This window comes from Paroedura picta, chromosome 2 (assembly GCF_049243985.1).
Source record: "Paroedura picta isolate Pp20150507F chromosome 2, Ppicta_v3.0, whole genome shotgun sequence".
Classification (NCBI taxonomy): Eukaryota; Metazoa; Chordata; class Lepidosauria; order Squamata; family Gekkonidae; genus Paroedura; species Paroedura picta.
Window position 1 is genome coordinate 6827670 of NC_135370.1, and position 12700 is coordinate 6840369.

Here is a 12700-nt window from a genome sequence, read left to right on the forward strand (position 1 = left end):
TTAGTATATGTGCTGCAGAAGCCTATCAGTTCCTCTGCAGGGCCAACAACAGAGCATGGGCCCTGGGATTCAGAAGTTGACTGCTTCTCAATGTGGAGGTTCCCCTTTAGTTACCAGGGCTAGTAACCACTGACAGACCTCTCTTCTATGAATCTGACTGATCCCCTTTGAAAACTGTCTGTGCCGGTGGCCATTACAACATCCTCTGGCCGCGAATTCCACATTTCCATCACTTACTGGGCAAAGAACTATTTCCTTTTTTCCGCCCTCGGTCTGCTGCCCTTCAGCTGCACTGCAAGCCCTCAGAACATATTAATTATAACATTTGTCTTCATTATTTGCGAAAATGAATGGCTGTTACTTTCATATGGACCTGCCTATAGACTGGCTGCAGCTGGCATCTTGCCGGGCTTTTCAAACGCCACTGTAGTCAAAGAGATTTAAGGAATCTGTGCCTTTCCAACTATATTTTTTTCACCTCTAACCACACCCTCTGTTACTCTGTCCTCCTTCAAAACTGTGTCAGGCCCTATGTGTCCCATCCTCCAAGCTGGAGAAAGACTTTACGAGGGGGGTTACGACTGTTGGAGAATCATAAAATCCTAGAGTTGGAAGGGGCCATATAGGCCATCTAGTCCAATCCCCTGCTCAAGGCAGGATTCCCCCCTTCTCCCTCACATGCAGCCAGCTGGGTGACCTTGGGCTTGCCACAGCACTGAGAAAGCTGTTCTGACCAAGCAGGAATATCAGGGCTCTCTCAGCCTCACCTACCTCATAGGGCATCTGTTGTGAGGAGAGGAAGGGAACTGTAAACTGCTTAGAGACTCCTTCGGGCAGTGACCAGCAGGGTATAAAAACTAACCATTCTTCTTCCTTCAGGGGAACTGACCTCTGTAGTCTGGAGTGTGATTCTAATAGCAGGAGGTCTCCAGGCCCCACCTGGAGGCAGGAAACCCTAAAGGAGGTCCTTGTGACACCTAAGGCTCCTTGCAGTCTGGGGAAGAACAGTGGACTCTCATTCAAAAGGCAGATGTAGGGGAAGGGGACTCCAGCCCCAGGAAATCAAGAATTCACACTGAGGCTGCCGAGAAAAGTTTGGAGTCATATTTCCCGAAAAACACCCCTTCTTTGCTCAACTTTGGATGAGAGTCGGAACAAGGACATTTTGGCAGTCTGCCCCTGCAAGACTTCTCTCTCTAAGAAGAGCATTTGGACAAAATAGACCAGGATTACCCAGTCCAGCAGCTAATTTTTCCTCTGGTGACAGTTAAAGCCATACAGAAAAAGGTACCCTATGCACTTTTCTGAGGGTGTTAGAGCTGAGCTCAAAAGTCTGCTTTGTTTCTGCAGGCAACAGCCAGAGGGCGCCAGTTCATTGCTTTCCAGCACAGGTGTGCATTTTCAAGGTAGATGAATTATTTTCTACAGAAAGTCGCGAGAAGGTTAAAAAATGGTCTTCATATTACTAAAATAATTCCTGAACACCCTGGGATAGCTATAGTTTTGGGAGAGTAGTCATGTATGTGTGCAAGGGAAGAGCTAAATTTGAGCCTGGTATCACGTTAGGAAGCAGCAAGAATTTTAAGGTATAAGCTTTAGAGAATCAAAGGTTCCTTTGTTAGAGACCCAACAACAAGGGTGATTTGACTGTCAAAAGATTAGACCTTGAAAATCTTGTTCTCTGGTATGCTCCTGGACTCCAATGTGGCATATACAGAAAAGCAAATGCTCTTTCTGTTTTATTTTATAGCAGGGGTAGTCAAACTGCGGCCCTCCAGATGTCCATGGACTACAATTTGCTGGCAGGGGCTCGTGGGAATTGTAGTTCATGGACATCTGGAGGGCCGCAGTTTGACTACCCCTGTTTTATAGCATGCAAACCTGTGCCCCTTGACATCAAGCCATTCTTATTGGACGGATTTTCAGAGTAAGCAGCGCTCTTTCTGGGCTGATGGTCATTGGTTACTAGATCTGGGTGCAGAGAACTCAATAAAGGCCAAAAGGGTAATTCTGTAAAAAGATCTTACTGGCCAAGAATTTCAAGGGAAGCGTGATATCAATTAAAGCAGAAGTCCAGTAGTACCTTGGTGAAGAGTAACATGTGTTTCAGGGTGCACTTCCATTTAAAAAATTCAAAAAATCAATTTAATGTATTCATTAAAGAAAAAGACATTGCAAAAAAGAAAACAGATACTACAATTTCCAGAATTCTGCATATTACTATTAAGCTACTGTTATGCATGTGACTACTATGCCCCCCCCCCAAACAAGACTCGACTCTGCAAATTCCATGTAGTTGGTGGTCCCCAGCCCCAAGGAAGGATATTTGGCCTCAACCAGGGCCAGGACATTTTCAATCATGGCCCCCACTTGGTGGAATGAGCTCCCCAAGGAGATCAAGACCCTGCTGGACCTGGCACAGTTCTACAGGGGCTGCAAGATGGAGCTCTTCCACAAGGCCTTTGGTTGGGGCTAATGACCCACCCTGGGAAAAACCTACTGGCAGTGAACAACTTCTGGGTGGTAAAACAACAATCGATGCTGCTAATTAGATGCTGCTAAACTGTTAATAGGTTTTACATTGTTTGTATTGCTATTGTTTTGTTTTATTTGCTGTTTAAATTGCTGTTATTGATCAATTCTATATGTACACCACCCTGAGCCGGTCTCCAGAGGGTGGTCTAGAAATTGCAATGTATCTTATACATTTTTGAAAATACTTAATATTATTATTTCCCCCAAGGGTGAGCTTTCATGAATCAGAGCTCACTTCTTCAAATGAAGGAGAAATCATTTTGGGAATTCATATAGGGAAAGTTACAGGAGAGGCAGGAGGAAAAACAGAGAGACTTCCGGTGAATAATGCCATTATTCTTCCAAGTGTGGTGTTGGATGTAAAGGGCCTGAAACATGTTTTGTGGTTACACATAACAATACACACACGGAATCCCACCTGAAAGATTTATGATGGAATCCACACCAAACCTCTCTGTCTCGTTTCCCCTGCCCAATTCCTATTAAGAATTGTCAAAATGTTTTCGTACTTTGTTCTGCTGCTTCAGGCCAACAGTGCTGCCCATGAGATAAATGGATTTCTCTTTTTATTTTGCTATACAACTGATCAGCACAGCTAGCTGCCTGCTACAAATTAAGCTCCAGGACACCCTACAGGACATATAGGCAACTTCTCCCACTGTGAGGTTCTTTATGTATTAATTTATTTTCATTATTTCTTTATGCATTAATTCATTTTCCACCTTTCTCCCTGGGATCTGGAATGCATTGATACAATCAATGAGAAAGGACGTTCAATAAACAACAAAGCAGGATCTGGATGGTAGAACCAACCAGAAGTCTATATAAAAACCCCAAACCCAAAACTGAAGTGAAATGTAAGTGCTAACTTGGGATATTGAATGAGGCAAAAATTACACAATGGGATCCAACCTGCAGCCGACAGACACAACAGAGCAGATTACAGACACAGAAAGCATAAACCAGCAGATCTCTGGAGGTAGATACAAACGGGTAGCTGTGTTAGTCTCAAGTAGCAGAACAAAAGACACTTGGTTGGTCTTAAAGGTGCCTGACTAGACTCTAAATTTGTTCTGCTGCTTCCTATCAATACAGCTACCCACTTGAATATATATTTTAATGTAAAGGTAAAGGTATCCCCTGTGCAAGCACTGAGTCATGTCTGACCCTTGGGGTGACGCCCTCTAGCGTTTTCTTGGCAGACTCAATACGGGGTGGTTTGCCAGTGCCTTCCCCAGTCATTACCGTTTACCCCCCAGCAAGCTGGGTACTCATTTTACCGACCTCGGAAGGATGGAAGGCTGAGTCAACCTTGAGCCGGCTGCTGGGATTGAACTCCCAGCCTTATGGGCAAAGCTGTCAGACGGCTGCCTTACCACTCTGCGCCACAAGAGGCTCATATATTTTAATGTACTCCAATATAAATTGGGTGGCCTAATTGATAGCAAGTTTCAAGGAATTCCCAAGTGCAATCGGCACCAATAGGGTCACATTTTAAACAAGAGTATGATTATTGTAAACTATCGTCAAGTCTATAGAGTTTGATTCCCCCTCCTTTTTTTTTAAGCCTCTACAGCAGGGATAGACAAACTGTAGCTCTCCAGATGTCCATGGACTACATGTCCATGTGCTGGCAAGGGCTCATGGGAATTGTAGTCCATGGACATCCGGCTGCCCTTGCTCTTCAGAGAGCCAGCATGGTGTCAAGTTTAACAGCAGAAAACTCTAATCTGGATAACCAAGTTTGATTCCCCCCTAATCACTCCTCCACATGCAGCCAAGCTGGGTGACCTCAGGCCAGGCCCAGTTCTCTCACAGCTCTCTCAGACTCACCTATTTCACGAGTTGTCTGTTGTGGGGAGAGGAAGGGAGGGCGATTGAAGGCCACTTTGAGGCTCCTTCCAGTAGTAAAAAGCAGGGTACAAAAAATCAGATCTTCTTTTTCACTGAGGTTTAAAGCACGCCAGTCTCCCTCCCTCTTATTCACTAGATTTTTATAAACAGTCTATAGAAGCAGGCACAGATACATATTGTTGGAGGGTAGGCAATAAATGTCCAGATATTTTTCTAACAGCTCAAGTATCACCTATATTCAAATTTCAGCTAACCCACGTATGTTCTTGGCATACTCTTCTTGGCTGACTTTTCACAATCCTTTTAAAACATTCTGCTTTGGCTGCTAAATAAACACACTTATTCTATTAGCAAAGAACTTATCTACTCTTATTTACTGATAATTTCAAATGATTAGATTTTTGGTGCTGCCAATCTCTCTCTCTCTCTCTCTCTCTCCTGTTAAAATTCTGAAGAGCATTCCCCCCTTTTGCATGAGGGAAGTCTTAGACTTAGAGTGTTAAAGGTAAAGGTATCCCTGTGCAAGCACCGAGTCATGTCTGACCCTTGGGGTGACGCCCTCCAGCGTTTTCATGGCAGACTCAATACAGGGTGGTTTGCCAGTGCCTTCCCCAGTCATTACCGTTTACCCCCCAGCAAGCTGGGTACTCATTTTACCAACCTCGGAAGGAAGGAAGGCTGAGTCAACCTTGAGCCGTCTGCTGGGATTGAACTCCCAGCCTCATGGGCAAAGCTTTCAGACGGCTGCCTTACCACTCTGCGCCACAAGAGGCTCATCACTTAGAGTGTTACTAAGTGTTTTAAGGGGGGGGAACCAGATGAAAGATGCGAGCACTCTTCCACGTGGGCGCCATGTTGCTTGAATGACCACCTTTCCTGGTCTCTGCCAAAGAAAATGGGTGTAGCCAGCAGGACTTCTAGTTGGCCATTAGATATCTAGAAGATACTGCCAATGTCTGCTTCTTAGCTAGGTAAATGTATACGTGTGTATATGCAAAAAAAATTATTTATATATATATATTTGTAAGCAGCCTGTTAAAAAGAGTTTGTGCTTTGTTAGAGAGCTCCTATCAGAGTTATGCATAAAATCACTCCCTGGCATCCTGTAACTGGTTCCGCTTCTTGCCACGGCCACGTTGTGGCTATACCCACTACCCTCCATCAGACTTCCCCAGCTTCCCATTGGGTCGCAAAGGTTGGGGTTCCCTGACATAACAGACGGTCAGCAGAACCACACCAGTACTTACGTTCCATAAAATAGGGGCCGGGTTCAATTCGCCAAACAATTTGCCCTTTCTGTGTCCCAGTCACACCTCGATTCTTGGAATCCCAGAAGTTTGCTGGAGAATTCTCATCTGAAAGGCAAAGGGGGAAAAGGCTAGCTATGTCACATCTCTATGATGTTAAGAACCCCAGGTTGCCAATTCTAGACTGGGAAATTCGAGGAGATTTGGGGGTACAGCTGAAGAGGGTAGGGTTTGAGGTGGGGAAGGATCATAGGATCCATATTCCAAAGCTGCTACTTCCTCTGGGGGAACTGATCTCTGTTGTCTGGAGATCAGCTATAATTCTGTGAGATCTCCATTTCTTGCCAGGAACTGTCACCACCATCTCGGGTGTTCTAGCCCAAGCATAATCAGTCCATAAGTCAGCTGTGACATGACAGCACTTACCACAAACACCAAACCTCTTTTAGAAAGGCCACGCTTCAGTTATACATCCTGTCAGAATGGAAAGCTGCTTCTCCAAGTGGCTTTCATTTTCTTGCAAAAGGATTCAAGTTGAAATTCTTGGCTGACTAATCTTTGGGGCCCATCTACAGGCCTCTGCTTCATACAAAGGCCACCATCTTCTGCCTACGTCCTTTTCGAGGGTAGTTTGTATGCAGTAGAACAGCAAGATTCAAGTCTGGCAACACACTGGAGATCCACAAGACATTCAAGAGAACATATTTTGAGTCCACGGTCACCTTTAAGGCCAACAAAGCTTGATTCAAGGTGTAAGCTTTCGTGTGCATGTATGCATCTGACAAGTTTGTATCCAGAATTAAACTTTGTTGATTCTCAATGTGCCACCAGACACAACCTTTGTTCTGTTACTTTAGACCCACATGGCTACCCGCTGAGGGAGTGTGCATTCGCACAAAGCTTAAACCTAGAATCAAACTGGACTCAGATGCTGCTTCAGACCCACGGCGATCATCATGGAAGATTTTCAGGGTCTGAGTTTTTGAGAGTCATACAGATCATAAGTGCTTTCTTCTCACTGTATTTCCATGTGCTCCCTATTATCCATGTGGTCCAATTACTGAAAGCCTCTCTTGAGCATTAGTGACCACGACTCACAGTTCTGAATATTCATTAACTGCCGTTCTTTATTACTCTCTAAGTCATGCTGTTTGGATGGTCAGCTTGAACCACTAACCGGGTGCATGGTCCAAGTACAAGGGTTGAACGGCAGGTCACCATGATAGAAGCAGAGCTCTGCTGCCAAACACAATCTTGTCTCAATCACATCTAAACTGGGTGTGGGGTGCAATTTAAGAATGGCGAAGGGCCATCTGCGAAGAGACCGTCAGCCACTGCCTCAAAGGTCAATGATAAATGTCTGGATAGCCACAGCTTTGTTTGCTCTCCAGACAGGACTACTTGGGAAATTCCTGGAAATTTGGGGAGTAGGTGGGGTCTAGAGAAGATGGAATTTGAGGAGAGGAGGGAACCCTGTGGATATGAGTCCATCAGGTCTACACTCCAAAGCTGACACTTTCTCCAGGGGACCTGATCTCTGTCCCCTGGAGTTAATTTATAATTCCAGGAGATCTCCAGTTGGGGCCTAAATGTTGGCACCCTATCAGTGGTTCTCAACCTTCCTAATGCCGCAACCCTTTAATACATTTCCTCATGTTGTGGTGACCCCCAACCATAAAATTATGCAAGTTTTCTTTTACAGATATTAAACTGAAACTGACCAATGGCGTGAAGATCCATGATTATATATAAACTGTTTTTTTCCGGGTTTCTCAGTTCAGTTCTGCCTCTTGCCCCACCATGCCGATCTCACTCTTTTCTGATGCTCCAGACAGATGACCGCTCTATCTCAATCTACCCCCGCAAGCCTGTTGTGTAGATGGTGGCCCCCTCTGGCCAAGCTGCTTGCCCTGCTGCAACCCTTGTGAAAGGGCTGTTCGACCCCCAAAGGAGGCCCGACCCCCAGGTTGAGAACCACTGCTCTAGATTCAGAATACACGAAGCAGTACATTAAATCAATACAGTTAGCTCTGAATCCCTGATCTCCCCATTCATTAATCTTCTCCATAGAACCCCCAATTCTCTCTGCTGGCATCTGGCCATCGAAGCAAAACTGAACACAGCAACTGGAAGAGGCCATTATGAGGGGGGGAAATGCCATATAAGAAACAGGAAAATGGGATTTCTAGCTCTCCTGCATCATAGAAATAGGATTGCTGCAGTCAAATATAATTTTGGTCTAAGTATATGGAGTTGACAGAGATCTAGAAAAATGGCTTTTGCATCTGACGTGAGAAAGGGTATATTTTTGCTACATTTTTGTAAACTAGCTGGTAAAAAAAATCGTAATATGCTTGTGCTATTCTATATGCTTGCGATGCCTACATGTTTCCTTGCTAAATACCCACCGTAAATAGTCTCCTACACTATAAAAACCAGCTTAAACCTCCCCAGCTGCTGCATTCCAAAGCAAACTGATTCCAGGGAAGTGACCCAAAACTGAAATTCGGCGGAGGGGGGGGGGGCACAAATTGGTATACAAATAATAGATAAAAGCTTCAACTGAGTCAGCTGTGGTCGTAATTCCAAAATACCCAAGAAGATTACTTACTGATAACGGTTTATCCAGTTACTAACATGGTTCTGTTGATTTCTTTGTGAAAAGTTACTAACAAGGACATAGAGGAAGTACCAGATCTCAGAAACAGTTGATATTTCGAAGGGAGACCACCAAGGGAGGCTCTGCAAAGGAAGGCAATGGCAAACTTCCTCTGCTTCTCAGATCTTGGAAGTTAAGTAGGTCTTGAACTTGGATGGGAAACCACCAAGAAAGACTCTGCAGAGGAAGACAATGGCAAACCTCCTCTGTGCCTCAGATCTTGGAAGCTAAGCAGGGTCGGTACTTGCATGGGAGACGACCAAGGAAGGATCTGCAGAGGAAGGCAATGGCAAACCTCCTGTGTCTCAGATCTTGGAAGCTAAGTAGGGTCGGTAATTATATGGGAGACCACCAAGGAAGGTTCTGTAGAGCAGTGATCCGCAACCTTCCGGTTGCCGCGGACCACTGCTCCGGAGTGGCGGGAGAGGGCGGCCTGGGGCTCCACGCACGCACGGCAGCCCCAGCGCAACCGCGCATGCGCTGACTGCCGCGCACGCGCATTTGCGCCTGGCAGGGGCGCAAACGCGCGTGCGTGGCAGTCCACGCATGCGTGTTTGCGCTGCCGCCATGCCGGCGGCCGCAGGTCCCTCTCCCGGCCCCTCCGGGCCGCCAGCAAATCGGCCGCCAAAGCGTCTGATTAGCTTGCGGCTGGGCAAGCTTCTCTTCCCCCCCCCCAAAACCAGAAGCTTGCCGGGCTGTGAGCTCATCGGCCGCTTCAGCGGCTGATTTGCTCGCGGCCTGGCGAGCTTCTCGCTTCGGGGGGGGCGGGAAGAGGGAGCTGCGGCACGGCGCCAAGGCCTTCGCAGCCCGGCACCCGGACGCGGCCTGCAGGTTGGGGACCACTGCTGTAGAGGAAGACAATGGCTAACCTCTGTGTCTCAGGTCCTGGAAGCTAAGCAGGTTTGGTGCTTGAATGGGAGACCACCAAGGAAGGCTCTGCAGAGGAATCACTTGCCTTGAAAGTCCCTGGCTGGGGTTGCTACAAGTCATCTGTAAATTGACAGCACTAACGTTTGTATGGGGTAGACACTTTCCAAAAAAAATTACGTATGGATGGTTGGCAACCACCTCTGCTTCTCATTGCCTTGAAAGCCCCTTCGCTTGGATAGCCACATTGGTTGTGATTTATTGGCACTTCACACACACAACCAGAACATATGGCTTAAGCATCATATTGAGTAAGAACTTGATAACTTACTTTCAGATTGTCTTTAATGAGACTGTTCTAGCCAAAGGCAGTCTGCATATGGTCTCCCAAATGAAAACACTAAATCTGTAGAAATAGCTAAGTATAAGGACAATTGTTTATGGCCCCGGTCTATTTATTCTGCAGTACCCAGCCTCATTATGTAATCTGGGGATTTCAAATTAGTGCCGCGTATCAGTCATGTTGCCATTTGCATTCAAATCTCCAAACAGGTTTCCTAAACTCAAAAGGGAATTTAGAAATACACTGTAAATGTACAGGGCAGGGGGGGGGGGCATTGCTGCCAAGTCGTAGCCAGCTTATGTTAACCATACAGGGTTTCCAAGGCAAGAGACTAACAGAGGTGGGTAGCCTCTGAGTAGAGTCCCTGACTGCCTTGGGGGTTTCCCACATGAACACTGGCCAGGGCTGAGCTTCCAAGATCTGACATGATTGGTCTAAGCTGAACCAATCAGGCTAGGATCATGTACACAAGACACAAGTGCACTCCATCTTGCATCCCAGCAAGGAAGGCAGAATATAAATGGATTTTTATACCCCGCTTTTCACTGCCTGGAGTCTCAAAGTGGCTTACAATCGTCTTCCCTTCCTCTCCCCACAACAAGCACCCTGTGAGGTAAGTGGAGCTGTGAGAGCTCTGACAGGCTTGGTCAGAACAGCTTTATCAGAGCTGTGGCGAGCCCAAGGTCACTCAGCCGACTGCATGTGGGGGAACAGGGAATCAAACCTGGATTGCCGGATTAGAAGCCATTGCTTTCAACAACTACACCATGCTGGCACTCTCACGAAAGAGACAGATATGAAGAGTTAAACACTGAGGCTGTGGCTGGATAGGAGAGCATCTGCTTTGGATGCAGATGGTCCCAGGTTCAATCCCCAGCATATCTGGTAGCAGATTATGGGAAAGACCTTTATCTGCCCGAGACCTTGAAGAATAGCTGCCAGCCTGAGTTGACAATACTTTGATGGACCCAGGGTCTGATACAAGATTAAGGCAGCTTCATGTGTTCATGTGATAGTGTGTTCTCACATAAGCTGTGTTCTTATCTTACAGCCCCAAAACCAAACTCAATGACAATTCAAATCTATTCCATGGCTTATGAGGGACGCAGGCATACATGCTGCTTTTGCAGTATGGGAAAACAAGCCCTATGAGTTTTCAATGCATAGTTTTAACCTTATTTAACTCATAAAAGCCATTAAATTATTATCTTTAACCCGCTCCTAGCGGAGCGGATTAAATATTTTGTTAAGGGCCCCCAGGGCGGGCCCTGTCCGTGATGAGGAAGGGTGCCCATAGGCCCCTTCCCCAGGACTGACAATCGGAGGGCCCAATAGGCAGGCGCAAAGCGCCTGCCGATTGGGCTCTCCGATTGACACTCTGGCGGCAAGGGACCAATTGCGAGCCGCGCACAGTGCGGCTCACAATTGGTCCCTTGCCGCCTCCCGATCCGCCCACCTTCCACCTTGCCTGCGTCCACCTGCCTGCCGCCATTTCCTTGATGGCGCTCCATGACTTTTTTCCGACGCCTCAGCCATGCCTCGAGCCGCCCCACACGCCCGAGAGCGCCCCGCACCGCCAACCGCCAACCGCCGAGGCCGAAGCCCCGCACGCCGCTGCACCCCAGGCATCTGCCCCGCACGCCCACGAGCGTGCCGCGCCACGCCCCCATTGCATACTCTGCTGGCGGGAGCTGGCGTCACCGCCGCACGAGTAGGCTAGGTCCCACCGCCAACCAACCCCCTTCTCAACAGCTTGCTGCGATTCCTCTTCCCGCCAGACGGCTGCTTACGGCTTTCCATTGCTGGATTTGCAGGGACCGTGGCTATATTTAAACGGCCAAAACACATTCCTATCGCAGGACCCCCCCCCCAGAGAACGAGAAGATGTCTTGGTTTCCGCTTGACTCTCCTGCAGTTCTGTCTACTTGGAAGCAGAGCCAAGACCGCAGAGAGGAGAGGCACCTCAGTGGAGCCTGCACATCTCCACGGATTAACACAGGTGGGTTCACAAGCACCTTGACAACAGCACAGTCTGCGGCCCCAGGTACCCAGCGCCGGGGGGGGGGCACGAGCCGCACCACGCCTGACTCAACTCCCCACTCGCACACTCGCCCGCTCACTGACTCCCACGCCCACGCCGGCCCTGCCACCGCCGAATCCCCGCTAGCGCCCGCTGCATTAAACCTGCAGCGGGCTTATTTACTAGTAAATAATAATAAAACAGCAAGAAAACTAAGTAGCCCAATCCAGACCAGGGACGGGGCCTGAAGATCTCCCAGAATCACAACTGACCTCCAAAGTAAAGAGATCAGTTCCTTTGGAGAAAGTGGTTACTTTGAAGGGTGGGCTCTATGGCATTATACTCCGCTGAGGTCCCTTCCGCAGGCTCTGCCTCCCAAATCTGCCGGAGTCTCCCAACGTGGATTTGACAAGCCTGCTACAAGTTCTCTTGTTTTTCTCTTGTTGCTGTTGTTAGGTGAGAAGTCATGTCCGACCCACCGGGACCCAATGGACAATGATCCTCCAGGCCTAGGTCACCCTAAAGGCTGAAGGGATAGAGATGCCAGTTCCAGGATGGGAAATACATGAAGATTTGGAGGGTGGAGCCTAAGGAGTGCAGGGTTTTATGGACGGAAGGGACTTCAATTGGATATAATGCCACCTTCCTAAGCAGCCATTTTCACTAGGTGAATTGACCTTTGTCACTTGGAGATCAATTATAATGGCAGGAGATCCCCAGCCACCACCTGGAGCTTTAAGAGTAACACAAGAACAGTACTGAGAATACAAATTCAGACGTGGTGATCGAAGGTGCAATATATTATCAGACCCATGAAACCTGGATCTGATGCAGCGCTTCAGTGCTATACGTTAAAGGCAGAGCCGCAGAGCCTAACATGAATTAATATTTAGAAAGCATGAGATTTTCAAAGTGCTTAAATGCATTAGTGTATTCCAGTCTTTGCTTTCCAGGGGACTTTGTTTCTGTATAATTGATTTCTGTGGAGTTCACAATCCTGATAATACACTGCAGCTTTGATTACCACGCCTGAATTTGTACTCTCAGTACTGTCTCTGCATTGCTGTTCTCTCTCCTGAGAGTTCCCTCTGCAATGTGTTCCACCACCTGGAGGTTGGCAACCCTATAAACAGAAGTCTGCACTACACAGTGGCTGCTGTTGTGTGCAGAAAGTT

General features: G+C 47.4%; 1 protein-coding gene across 1 annotated transcript in view; it reads right to left on the reverse strand.

The window, feature by feature from the left end:
• HECW2 (HECT, C2 and WW domain containing E3 ubiquitin protein ligase 2) overlaps window positions 1-12700 on the reverse strand; it is a 249813-nt gene that overhangs the window by 117261 nt on the left and 119852 nt on the right. Inside the window, 1 exon segment of the mRNA XM_077319283.1 lies at window positions 5637-5744. Within this exon segment, the coding sequence (XP_077175398.1) occupies window positions 5637-5744 (108 nt within the window).